This window comes from Triturus cristatus, chromosome 12 (assembly GCF_964204655.1).
Source record: "Triturus cristatus chromosome 12, aTriCri1.1, whole genome shotgun sequence".
In the NCBI taxonomy this organism is placed as follows: domain Eukaryota; kingdom Metazoa; phylum Chordata; class Amphibia; order Caudata; family Salamandridae; genus Triturus; species Triturus cristatus.
In genome coordinates, this window is record NC_140595.1 from 207,630,464 (window position 1) to 207,644,813 (window position 14,350).

At 43.9% G+C, this 14,350-nt stretch overlaps 1 protein-coding gene across 1 annotated transcript in view; it reads left to right on the forward strand.

Moving 5' to 3' along the window:
* Window positions 1–14,350, forward strand: part of TSNAXIP1 (translin associated factor X interacting protein 1) — a 362,126-nt gene that overhangs the window by 226,049 nt on the left and 121,727 nt on the right. The window contains exons 8-9 of the mRNA XM_085637810.1: window positions 3,895–4,064; window positions 11,203–11,362. Of these exons, the coding sequence (XP_085493936.1) occupies window positions 3,895–4,064; window positions 11,203–11,362 (330 nt within the window). The remainder of the gene's footprint in view (window positions 1–3,894; window positions 4,065–11,202; window positions 11,363–14,350) is intronic.

A 14,350-nucleotide genomic window follows, 5' to 3' on the forward strand; every position in this document is an offset into this window, starting at 1 on the left:
TAGCTTGCAACCTCTACGACCAATGGAGCAATGAAAATGTAGCTCTCATTTCTTCCCCTACTCGCGATAGGGACAACTGAATTATCCCACTTCATCAATTTAACTCTATCTTTACTAGTCAATCAATCACTCAAACAGGATTTGTAAAGCACGGCTAATCATCTGTGAGGGTATCCAGGCGCTGAGGTCTGCTGCTGTGGGTGGATATGTTAAACAGCCAGGTCTTGAGTCCCTTCCTGACACCGGACAGAGGGGGAGGTCCGAAGGTGAAGCGTCCTCAACTGTTGCTTCAGCAAATGCCGGGGGTGTGAGCGAGGAAGAGGGAGATGGAGCACAAGTGTCTAGCGAGTAGGTGGAAGTTCAATCGTCGGTTCATGTAAGCTGGTCCTTGATGGTTGAGGGTCTTGTAGACGTGGATCAGTATCTTGAATTGGCATCTCTTCTGGATGGGGAGCCAGTGAAGCTTCTTGAGGTGGAGAGTGATGAGGGTCCGTTTGGGGAGGTCGATAATAAGTCTGGTTTCTGCATTCTCAATAGTCTGCAGTCTCTTCAAGATGTGATTAAGGATTCTGACGTAGACTGCGTTGCCGTAGTCCAGCCAGTCTCTGATAAGGGATTGGGCGCCTGCTCGTCTGGTGTTGACAGGGAGCCATTTGAAGATTTTCCAAAGCATGCGAAGGGTGAGGAATCAGGCAGACGAGACTACTGAGATCTGGCTGTTCATGGTGAGTTTACGGTCAAGGATGGTGCCAAGGTTGCGGAGACGGTCAGTAGGATTGGGTGAAGGGCCTATTTCCGGGGGCCACCAGCAGTCGTTCCATGGGGTGGTGGTGTTCTCGAAGATCAGTACCTCAGTCTTGTCAGTGTGAAGTTTCAGGCAGTTGTCTCTCATCCAGTTGGCGCACTTTTCATGCATCTGTGGAACCTGGCTTTGGTGGTGGATGGGTCTTCATGTACCGAGAGGATGAGCTGGGTGTCATCTGCATAGGATATGATGTTCAGTCCATTGGTTCTGACGATGTTGGCCAGGGTGGTCATGTAGGTGGTGAAGAATGTGGGGCTGAGGGATGAAACTTGAGGGATGCCACAGATGATGTTTTTGGGTTCCAGGGAAAAAGGAGGAAGGCCGATACTCTGGGTTCTTCCAGTGAGGAAGGAGGTGATAAATTTGAGGGCGTCCCCTTGGATTCTGATGTGATGGAGCCTTATGATGAGGATGAGGTGGAATATGGTGTTGAAAGCTGCGAAGAGATTGGGGTGGATCCGGGCTGCCGATTCTCCTCAGTCGAGGAGAGTTCTGATGTCATTAGTGGCAGCGATCAGAGCTGTTTCAGTGCTGTGGTTTGCGGGGAATCCAGATGCAAGGTGTAAAGCAGGCTGTAGTGTACCAGGTTGATGGCCTTTTCAAGGACTTTGGCAGGAAAAGGGAGCAGGAAGATGGAGCGGTAGTTCTTCAGCTCGTTGGGGACGGTGGACGGTTTCTTGAGAAGGGGGTTAACCTCTGCGTGCTTCCATTCTTTGAGGAAGGTGGCTATGGTGATGGATGCATTGAAAATGGAAGTGAGCTTACAGCGGATCGTCTTGCTTCCGAGGTTGAAGATATGGTGGGGACAGGGGTCCATGGGTGATCCCAAGTGGATGAAGTTAATGATGGCTGTGGTGAACTGGTCCCCGAAGGTGATCAGGGTTCATGTCTGTCGGGGCATGGTGGGTGTGCATGTTGGTAGGCTTGGGTTCGAAGTTCTTGTAGATGGGGGAGATTTGTTTCATGGAAGAAGTCAGCTAGGGTGTCTCAGAGTTCCTGGGAAGAGGATTGACGGTGTTTTGGGTGGCATAGGAGTTGCAGAATTCTCTTACAATGTTGAAGAGCTCCTTGCTGCGATTGGTGCTGGCCTTGATGCAGTTGGCTAGGATGCTCTTTTTTGTGTCTTTCAATAGATGGAGTTAGAGGTTGAGGGCTGGTCTTGAAGGTGGCTTGGTCTGTGAGGTACTTGCTGGTGTTAAATGATCAAAGAATGGATGGGCCTGCACACCTCTTCTAAAAGTTTTTTTATACTAATTGTGAGTGCTATGTAAATGAATCATGTATCCATTGTGAAGCGTGCTATCACGTGATGGGGTATTGGCCCAAACCCCGGTGCAATCATACAAAGAACTTGAGGTTTGGAATGATCCAAACCTGCGTGATGCACAGCTCTGGACCTTAAGGTCTCAAAAGGTATTAACACAATTGACTATAATACAGCAGTGTATACAAACAAAGTAAACCACCATATTGTTGCAATTGAAATAATAAGACTTATATTTGACAAAAATGCAAATGATAATATTTGAACATCATTCCATCCTCATGGGTTGACAGTATAATGTCATACGAAGTACATGAATTGAATGATATGGGAGGATATAAATCCAATTTTACAACATAAACTCCAATTCAAAAGAGTCCATGCATTGGGAAAAAAAAAAGTGTTAATACCTTTTGAAACCTTAAGGTCCAGAGCTGTGCATCACGCAGTTTTGGATCATTCCAAACCTCAAGTTCTTTGTACTTACTGGTGTGCCATTTCCTTTCTTGTCTCTTGCAATTGTGCTTTGAGCTTTTCAGTTCCATGGTGTACCAGCTTGCTACAGTGGTGGGTCTCTTAGGATTAGATGGCTTGACCGGTGCAAATCTGACGGAGCAGTTGGTAATCCAGGTGGAGAAGTTCTTGACCACCTGTTCTAGGTTAGTTGCGATGTCAGGGTGGGAGTTTTTTTTTTTTTTTCTTGCATACTTGTATAGCGCGAACTCGACCCGAAGGTATTGGAGCGCTTTACATTTAGGTGTTGAGGGCTTTCGTCCATTGGCTCTCTGACACTTTACTTCAGCTACGGTGTGAGGCACTGGACAGCTTGGTGGTTGTACCGGGGGGTCCTGAGATGGTGAAGTTGACAATAGCTAGGTCGGTCCAGGTAAACCTGGTGACATGACTGAACTTGACTAGTGTTTAGAAAACCTTTTTACTCAATCTCCGCACTACTCTTCCTACTCTTAAAACAGCTTCTCTTTCCCTACTTAAACGTTAAATTCTATCCAAGTCCACCTACTCTCCCTATTTTAAATTCAGCTCCCCTCTTCTCTCCCATCTCCTTTTCAAGTTCCCTCATTTCCTCTTTCTCTCACACTTGGTATGTTTCCCCCTTTTCTCTTTCTTTTTCCTGGTTGTTTACTGTTTCTCACATTCCTCCTTTACCCTTTCTTTCACACTCCAGCAAGCTTGGTACATAACGTGTCCGCTTTCTCTTTCATTGAAGTCTAAACTCTATTATTCTTCTCTATTTCCCGAAGGCTCTTTCTTGGAAGCCTCAATAGTGCAATTGTTCTCTCTTTCCCTTTTGCAACACTTTTGCTTGTTTCTTTGCTTGCTCTCTTATGTACCTAGTATGCGTCTCATGGCATACTATTCCAGGAACTCTAGCCTGCCTTGATGTCTGCAGAAATTGTTCAGAACTCTTTCTGTATGTGTGTGCATTTGCCTGTGATTACAATTATTTCATTACGAGTTCCATAGAAGGAGTTGCATTTTTGGATTCGTGTTATGATATTATACAGTGCGCAGATACTATCCTGGCTGAGTGTCGCTTTATAAAAATGTGCAATAAATATGACATATATTGCAGTTTTAACATATTAAACTAAATATCGCATGACTCTGAAAATTGCCATTCTCTGGTAGTCAGGGGCAGTTGAAGTTGATTCTACAAACATTTTATTAACCATTATATTCGTTTTATATAGCACTACCAACCCAGAGGTAAAAGAACACTCTACAAATAAAAATTTGACACAGTCTGTAAGATATAGCTCAACAGATGTAAGAGTAGGGCAATAATAATATCTTGTTTTCCCAGAGGTGGCCACTGAAGATTCTGCAGTGTTGGCACTGGCACTGAAGATGGCACGAATTGATCTTACAAAGACCCAGGTGGAACTTGACACAATAAAAGCCAACTATGGGGATGTGGTGCCCAGGAGAGACTACGAAGCAAGCGAGAAAAATTATTCTGAGATCTCCAGTAAGGCAAGACCATTTCCTTCCGTCTCCCCCTCCCTTCTTAGCACATGCTGTGGGATCTGGTTCCTTGCTGGGCTAGTAAATATTGCACCTGCCATTTTTTGTTGTTCCTCTTTATTCTTTTCACTATTTAAGGTCATTTCATTCACAAACGGCAGTTAGTCATCAAATCATGAACAAAGATTGTATAACATTCTTAAATTACATGCACACCTTTTAACTAGAGATTAATTTTTCCTAAATATTTCACAGTAGGCTGAGGAAATTACAATTCAAGAAACTGACAACACTGGAGTCACCCTCGCTACACTTTTCTTTACGAAGCCAGTCCCATTTGGATCTTGTTTTACAACTTGATGCTTGCCGCCGTTTCAGCAGTGTAAATTAGGGCAAGCAAATCTTGCCAGCATAAGCTACAAATGTTTCTTGAAAAGGCTCTTTTACTCTCCTTGTAAGAGAGTAAGTATGAAGTAGTCCAAGGTGATGGGACCACAGGATATTCTCACCACTCCCATTTTTCATTGGTTTCCAATCTTAATAGATAAAAATAACATTTCTGAATTCAAATGTTAGCACCTGGAATAGGAAGAGCACTCCTCGGAACTATGATCGTACAGTGAGCTTGAGTATCTGGAAAGACGTCCTTTATCTTCACAAATGGGATCCACTGGCAACTTCCTTCAAAGGTTCCATCTTGTCTCCTGTCATCTCAAACCTCTACATGGAGCCCCCTGGATTCTACTCACTGATAAAGCATCAACATTCAGATAAGTACCCGAAGGAGGTTTTGTACTCATAAGGGGCAGATTATTGAGATATCTGTGTAAGACGGAGCGGATCTTAATGGGATCCATCGGCGCTTCAGAACATATGTTGGGCACTCCTCGTTAGCAACAGAGAATGTTCGAATTTTAGGGATAACACCAGAGTAGAGCTTCTTCTTCAGGCTTATGTCTTGATACCCGGATAAGGTGATATCTTGAATTAAGATGGAACTCAGAGTTTAATCAATAAATGAAGACCGTCCTGGGATGACAGAGCGCCTTATCACACTGAATAACCAAATAAGAGTCCTTATTAGGCAAATCTGCTTAGAAAAATTTAGTGACACCAGCAATGACATTTAAAATATTTAAAGATGAAACCATGGTTTTATGTCAAGCCATAAAAGCTACAGATCACCTTTTGATAATCTTCAAAGCCGTTTATGAAACTGGAATGTAGGGATCGCGTACAGAGATTAAAAGAATCCTTCACTTATTGCCAACACTGCTAACGGTTTGGTGTTTAGTTAATGAACCATTGTTCCAATGAAGTCCACGACCCTTTCTTGTGTACTGTATTTTGTTCCAGTTGATTGATATTCGATTAACCTGATCTGGCATTTTCAGTCCTCAAGTTCAAGACACCATTATGAACTTGTGCACTGTTTAGTTTTTTTCCCTTGTACTATAGTACTCCCTCGGCAATCCTTTGGCCAACATGTTTCGCACCACGTGAGCTTTATCATGGATATTCTCTGTTACTGGGGCAGAATGTGGAATAAATTGAACATTTATTCTATTTTTTTTGTTTCTCCGTTAGAGGTAAGAGATGCAATAATGGATAGTTTCAGTTTCCGACTACTGAAACACTCTAGATCCATGGGCCCATCAGCTACAAACTCAAGGTGCAAGTGTTTCTCCGGGCTACTTATAGGACTTCGGACAACGCGTTGACTGAAACACAGTGGTCAGGAAATACTAGTAACACTGACAGCAACTAAAAACTATTTCTTTTTGCACGCTAGTTGTGTAGGGCGATATGGACACTTAATTGCTTACCTAGAATTCAATGGAAAAATGGTGGATAGCTAAACAATAAAGAAGCCTATTAAGGATTAGAACAGTAAATATCAATAAATTGCGGCAAAACAGATAACAAACAAGCTGTGTGCTTGCCTCCCACCTTATTTCACTATTGCTAAGCAATACTGGGTATTTCGAGAGGCGAAAGAGAATCCTCCAAAGATGATGACTTATAGCCGCTTGATTGGGCACCAATAGGTTTGCAAAGACAGCTAGACAAACAAACAGTTTTGCAACTCTTAACAAGTTGATTATTAAAATCAGCCAAACTGGGCTGTGTATGTTGGGCAGAAGAACTGCCATTTTGTTTGATATTCAAAAGGGAAGAAGTTACAGAGATCAGCTTATGAATGCTGGTGTAATTTATCATAAATCGATCATTTAAGGAGCATGAGAAAATGGGGTTTAATAAGGCGCCCCTGGCCTTTAATGGTTTGTCATTTTAATAGTTTATGTGGGAGGATCTTCGAACTCCAATGCGAAGAGCTTGTGTCTATACATTTTTCCAAGCATCTCCATCACCATTCCATGGCTTGTGCTAAAAGGCTTACCATACTTTAAGCGATGGGAGACTAAATTAATCATGAAAGCTTTTGGGGTGCCCCGAACTACTAATGTTGAAGCCCTGTATCGCAATTGGGTTAATACTCAATCCAGATTTATTGTAAAAAATGAAGTATAACAAATTAGCGTCCCTTACCAAGAAAGAAGTGATATCAGTAGCTGCTCTTGGACTCATACACTTGTGTCAGAGCAAATGCTTGGGAGCCCCGCGTGTGACAGAGGCTTGTTGTGCTGTTAACTAAGTTTGAAATTAGATTTTATCGCAGGAGCTATTAAAGTCCCAATTGCTGTTCCACAAAAATATCTTTGCTTGAAATGGAGTTCATTAAGAATAAAATTCTTTGGGCAACCTCCATCAGCCTATGGCTAATTAGGGCTTAGCAAGATAATTGGTGTGGACCTCTAAGGTAAGTGATGAGCACTTTAATATAACAAGGATTGACAAGCCAATAGTCCTAGGTTTAATGTGCTAGCACGTGCATCGTTAGCACATTAGAGCATGACACAAGAGATGGAGCTAGCTGGAGAAGATAGAGAATGGAGTAATTGTGAATTAGTCCCTCATCCAGTTCCATGCAAGCGCTTGTGTGGAGGCGGAAGGATACAATCAAATAGCCAATATTGTTAGGTGAGAGATGAATACGACACTGGGCTGAGACAAGATTTTATTAACAAAGTATCAAGACAGTGACTGAAAGAAACTGGTTAATGAAAGCCAATGAGTAAAAGGTGAGGCACTAAAACCCACTTTTAAGTCCATTGTTAGCAAATATCCTGAGGCTAAAAGTTGGATTTTTCCACATTTTATCAAACTCCTAACATTAGCTGGATCAGCTTAGGTACCGTAATTAAGAGGTTCCCAGGAAATCTTATCACACACTTTTCATCCCAATGATATCCCAGGAAGCGATGGCACATGGTCTTCAGTACTTACGATATCACCAACCAAGACTTTGGAGGGGCTGAAAAACACAGGGAATGACTTTTGGGGAAAAGGTTAAACACTTATAATGTAACTTAATGATATATTATACCATGACTAAAATAGATGTACAACCGTATATCTCACTCCCTAACACTGTAGTTTCACCATAGGTAACTTTATGGTTAAATCTATTTAATAAATTATACTGATGAAAATGCTTCCTCACCTATCTTTCCTGAATTCAGCACCGGATCAGCCCAGTCCTCAGCTTCAGGATAAATGTGCAGCCCTTTTTGGCGGCTATTATTAGATATACTAGTGTTCAAATTAATTGTGGAAAGGAGATCACCTTGACGACACCCTTCTCAGACACATCCGGCCACAACCTAACCTGTTTATGTGTTCCAGCTGGTCCAATTCTCATTAACAAGTTTCCCAACTATAGCATGCCATCAGGATTCTTGCTGACAGTCTCTGGGCAAGCAAGTTGATCTTCACACCAGCTAATCGTGTAACGCAGAGGGATGGATACTCTGCTGAAGGGCAAGAAGGAGAGGGTCATACTGTTGCATATAATGCAGTCTCTTCACATAAAGTTAGCCCTACTTTCAAACAAATACCAAAAACAGGTGTTTGTGCCCATTATAAAACATATTCCCTTCACTTAAGCAGAAGTAGTCTTTTTTAGATTGACTCTACATGTAGACCAATGATTTCATATTGATTTTCATTGGGGCTAGGAACTTTCTGTAATGTGATGTCTAGCTGCTAGTAAACGTTTGCTAACATATCTATTTTATGGCTAGATGCTTCAATGCTCTTTTCCACATGTCTCCTCCCTCTCCTTCTGTTCACCGCCCAGAAATGCAGGGCATGCGTGGTTTAGAAGGAAGCCCACCTCACGAGGTGATCCACTGTCACTCGTAGAGCCAACTACCATCGGAATGGGACTTCTTCGATAAACTGGGATCACTGGTGTGATACTAGCCGTCGCTTCTCTCATACTAACACTTTTCCTGGAGTGACCTTCCTGTTCTTTATAATACCCTGCACTGTCTGTTTGTGAATACATGACACTTACATGCTTATACCTCAGCCAATTGCACGATTGCTCTCCTCAAAGCAAGCCGCCAAGTTAGTTACTCACTGGCTGATAGGCAGTTGCCGGTCCAATAGCCTCCAGTCCTAGAATCAAGACTCAGGCACGGCCCAGGACAAGCTAGGCACTTATGTCACCACCACAAATGGAGAGATAGAAGACCACATTAATGCCGGCATTTCTTTTTTATTTCAGGGGACTGTGCTTACAATGTAAAGTCAATATATTAAGGAGTGTCACAAAACACCTCATTTGCTTGACCAAATATGCTGTAGTGAAAACAGACTTAAATATTCTTCATATTTGATAGAAACAAGGTTTTAGAAGTGGATAGTAGGTTGCTGCAATAGTCGGAGCCGCCCTATCCATTTCACTAAAGTTTTACATTTTATTTCACAATCAGCACCAATTTGGCAGACTGCTTCCTGAAGCACAATCTGCCATGTTTGTTATTTTTATTTTCATCATTATGCCTGAATCATAAAGAATTTAAAGAGGACAGAGAAATCATGTTTTGTATAATTTGCTCTTGTTAACATCTTACACATGTATTTAAGGGAACTAGACCAGCACACCCCCACACAAATGCACTTCCTTTTCCTCTGTTCTTGCTTCTCACCAGTAACTCTCTATTTCATTTGGAGAAGTTGCACCCAAGTGTGTTCAAGATTTCTACACAAACTCTCATCTCACACCAGGACCCTTAGGCTCATTTGAGCCCCTGGGGCTTGTAATGCCATGCAGGCTGCCTTGTCGTTGCTGCCTGCTCCACTGTTTCTTTCTGCAAAGCAAACAAAAGGCATTATACCTGATGGAATGGAATTTTTACCAGCTATTCGGAACATTGTTGTTTTTCTGTTTGCGACCGCCATGTAAACAGAGCATCTGAGGCTTCATTTGTTAGCTGCGCTGTGGCAGATGGGTTCCAACCAAAGCTTTCCAGCAACTCAGTCACCTGAGGTTCTGCCATCGCAAACACAATGGTTCCCGGACATCTGAGACTCTCCCACCTGCCAGTGGTTCCCAGAGATCTGGGCTCTGCCATTTGCCAGGGATTCCCTACCTGAGATCTGAGGCTCTGCCATCTATCAGTGGTTCCCAGAGATGTGAGGGCCTGTCATCTGCCAGTGGTTCCAAGTGATCTGAGGCTCTGCCATCTACCAGTGGTTCGCAGAGTTCTGAGGCTCTGCCATCTACCATGGTTCACAGAGATCTTAGGCTCTGCCATCTACTAGTGGTTCGCAGAGATCTGCGGCTTTGCCAATCTGCCAGTGGTTCCCAGAGATCTGAGGCCCTGCCATCTGCCAGTGGTTATCGGAGATCTGAGGCTCTGCCATCTGCCAGTGGTTCCAAGAGGTCTGAGGCTCTGCCATCTACTAGTGGTTCGCAGAGATCTGAGGCTCTGCCATCTGCCAGTGGTTCCCAGAGATCTGAGGCCCTGCCATCTGCCAGTGGTTTCCAAAGATCTGAGGCCCTGCCAACTGCCAGTGGTTCCCAGAGATCTGAGGCCCTGCCATCTGCCAGTGGTTCCAAGAGATCTGAGGCTCTGCCATCTACGAGTGGTTTGCAGACATCTGAGGCCCTGCCATTTACCAGTGGTTCACAGAGGTCTGAGGCTCTGCCATCTACTAGTGGTTCGCAGAGATCTGCGGCTCTGCCAATCTGCCAGTGGTTCCAAGAGATCTGAGGCTCTGTCATCTGCCAGTGGTTATCAGAGATCTGAGGCTCCGCCAACTTCCAGTGGTTCCCAGAGATCTGAGGCCCTGCCATCTGTCAGTGGTTCCCTCCCAGATATCGGAGGCCATTGCCATCTACCAGTGGTTCCAAGAGATCTGAGGCTCTGCCATCTACTAGTGGTTCGAAGAGATCTGAGGCTCTGCCATCTACTAGTGGTTCGCAGAGATCTGCGACTCTTCCAATCTGCCAGTGGTTCCCAGAGATCTGAGGCCCTGCCATCTGCCAGCAGTTCCCTCCCAGAGATCTGAGGCTCTGCCATCTACCAGTGGTTCCCAGAGATCTGAGGCCCTGCCATCTGCCAGTGGTTCCAAGAGAGCTGAGGCTCTGCCTTCTACCAGTGGTTCGCAGAGGTCTGAGGCTCTGTCATCTACTAGTGATTCACAGAGATCTGCGGCTCTGTCATCTACTAGTGATTCGCAGAGATCTGCGGCTCTGCCAAGCTGCCAGTGGTTCCCAGAGATCTGAGGCCCTGCCATCTGGCAGTGGTTCCCAGAGATCTGAGGCCCTGCCATCTGCCAGCGGTTCCCTCCCAGAGATCTGAGGCTCTGCCATCTACCAGTGGTTCCCAGATATCTGAGGCCCTGCCATCTGCCAGTGGTTCCAAGAGAGCTGAGGCTCTGTCATCTACCAGTGGTTCGCAGAGGTCTGAGGCTCTGTCATCTACTAGTGATTAGCAGAGATCTGCGGCTCTGCCAAGCTGCCAGTGGTTCCCAGAGATCTGAGGCCCTGCCATCTGCCAGTGGTTTCCAGAGATCTTAGGCCCTGCCATCTGTCAATGGTTCCCTAGACTCTACATGAGGTGGGGACGAGTTTGGTACATAGACATCTGCTGATCCACAACAGTTGTCCTGTTCAACCACACTTTACAGTAGGCCAGTAAATATCCTCACTAGTAACTCATCAGTTGTTTTGCACTGTACATGGTTACACCCAGTCTCACTGCTGCTTCTCTGTTCTGGTGTGATATTGTAGGCTGGGGTGCTGCAGAGCGATTTTGACACCCTGAAGCAGGAGCATGAAGTGCTGCTGGAACTCAACAAGCAGCTTCTCCAGCAACGAGACGAATTCTGCACCAACCTTGCACAGCTGGAGCGCAGCTCCACACCACGGCCCCGCTGGGTGAAATGTGCAGGTACCTGGGAGGTGGGGAATGACAGAGCGAGGTTATGTATGTGATATAATAGTAGACGCATGTACTCAAAAACAGATGAGCCACCGTGTGATGGAGGGAAAAAACTGTTATCCTTTGTTTTTGAAATTGCATAATAATGTGTTTAATGTTTCTGTTTCATACAAACAAGTATACAATCAAAACATTGCATTGGGCAGTAATCAACACTGTTGTTGATAACATTCAATGAGACATGAGGAGTAACAATAGGAGTCCAACAATCGTCATAAGCCGCACCTGCCTGACAGTACTCACCACAAGAGAAGGACAGACCAAAACACACAGTTTCTATAGATATATATATTCACTTAAAAAACCATAGGTTTCACACATGTTATAGTTAGCTGTACATTTCACTCGTAAAAAACCAATGAAATTCCACGTTATAGTTAGATCAGGTAACTATAACTTGCGCGCCCACAATAAACTGCTGATGACGTCACATAGTACATCACTCATGACATGGTCAGTGACATCACTCATGACATCAATGATGACATCTGAAATTACACATTGTGGATTGCGGTCGCGCAAGTTATAGTTACCTGATCTAACTATAACGTGGAATTTCATTGGTTTTTTACGAGTGAAATGTACAGCTAACTAGAACATGTGTGAAACCTATGGTTTTTTAAGTGAATTTGCAAGGTTTTGTAAATGATAATTCCTAACTATAACGTGTGTGAAACCTATGTTTTTTCCAGTGAATTTGTACGGTTTTTTAAATGCTAAGTTATGTATTTTTTTTTTTTTCTGGTTTTTCACTATGCGCACACCCTGCGCGCACGGTGCATGCCGTGCGCGCCTCGCCTTTTTTTACGCAGCAACATTTTTTTTTTCTCCCTTGTGGGTCCTTAAATTTATTTAATGAATGTGATTGTTACTTCTTTTTTTTTTTTTTTTTTTACCGTACGCGTACCCCGCGATTTTTTTAAAAAATTTTTTAATTTATTTTTCGTACTTTTGGGTCCTTCTTGGACCCCCTGACAAACACTAGGGGGTCTGCAACTCTCTTCGTTGCCCCCGTTTCACGTTCCCTACCTTTGTTTCTCAGTGCGAGAGACAGAAAATGGCGGCCGACACTTCCTGATTTCGACCGATTCGAATGTTTACAGTCATGTAACCACCAATCAGAATTGAGCTCGCGCACGGCACCGTACGCGTACGGTAAGCTTACGGTAAGCGCACGGAGCGCGCTTACAGATATATATATTGATTTAAATGCTATTTTCTCAGGAACTACTGAACAGATTTACACCAGACCTACAAAAGGCACTTCCTTGACCTTATGGCTACCTCTCTGCCAAATTACAAGTAATTCTGTTCAGCCGTTCGGGCTGTAGCTGTGTCTAAAGGTCCTATGGAAAAATGCATGGGGAAAACGCGTTTTGGGACCCCCCTTTTTTCTCAGCCCCCGCTTGACGAATCACCCCGAGACTTTCAGGGTAGGAGCGGAGCGTAGCGCCCCATTAGTTTTGAAAATTTCGCGAGGATTCGTCAACCGGTGCCAAAGTTATTCAAAATAGAATTTTCAGATTTCCTATGGAAACACGGTCCTAACTATAACTATCTACTGGCGACCGCCAGTAGATAATAAACATCCTCAGAATTCTTGATGTGCAACACCCACCCGCTCATTTCATCCATGGCACATTTAGCCACCCTTCCACACAGTGCAAGCTTTTTTATTGGCAGTCCTCATACAAAGACTTCTCAGCACCTATGCACCAGACCTTACTCCTCATTCATACTTATGTTTTTGGGGCTTATTGCTACCCAATTCACAGGTGATGTCCCATAGCCTGGGGAGTGAGTACACTGGTGAAGTCAGGGCTGTTGTGCAGGGTGCAGCAGAGACATCTCCCATGTCGAGGAGGTCCCTGCACCCCTTCCTGCGACACAGCTCCATGTCTCCAGTCTAGCCTTCCAGGGACCTCTCCACTTCCCCCAGGGTCTTGCAGGCCTTCACAAAAAGCTGTAGCAGCTTGCCCTAGTGGCTCGTCCGCAGTGTCCCCTGTACTCTTTGCAGCCTGCGGGGGGGGGGGCAGGGGGTAAGGGTGGCTCTACATTCAAACCTCACCCCGTCCACCACCCAGCTTCATGGTATGCATTTGCCTCCTAAAAACTACTCTTCAAGGTCCCATTTAGATTTTGTAGAATATTTACTGGGCAAGATAAGACAGACCAGTATGTCTCTTGTTGCATAGCCAACTTAAAGATCACCAGACGACATATTAAATCCAAGACTCCTTGTAATGTGGGTAAAAGGGTACTTCATTGCTCAAAAGCTATGTACATCCTCCTGCTCACTAGTCCTAGAATTTCCACACTTTAATTTCCCATTCTATATTACATCCCTACTCTTCTACACACAACACTGGAGACCATAATACAACATATTTCCCCTCTTTGATAAAAGTAAAATGAAACAAGTAAACAAAATAATACATACTAACTCTAAAACAGCCATCATAACCAAAATAATTAATTTGGTATCATGAAAAACAGAATACCTTATGACTCAGACCAAACACAACATGGTAAAATTATAATACATATACATTTGCATGACATATAAAAATTCATATGCATTTCTTATCTTTAGGTTCTAACACCCTCCTTTATTTCAGAAGATTGACACTACGTTAATTTCCTGGCATTCCATACAGCTCCACCCTCCAACAACACAGTATTTCCACTGACTTTGAATACTCTGCATGGAACTGACCTCACTGTTTCACCTTTTTATCCTAACCTTCCCTTCCTATACCGAACCCAAACACCCTCCCTTACCGAGCATGCTTTGCACTTTGATATCCTTTCGTCTCAGTTGATAACCTTGTTGATATTTCATCAATTTTTTTTTAACATTATCTTTTGTTCTACTCATGTCTTCAACAGACTTCCCATTTTCACACATCCACCCAGAGTACACCTGGGAATGAGGAT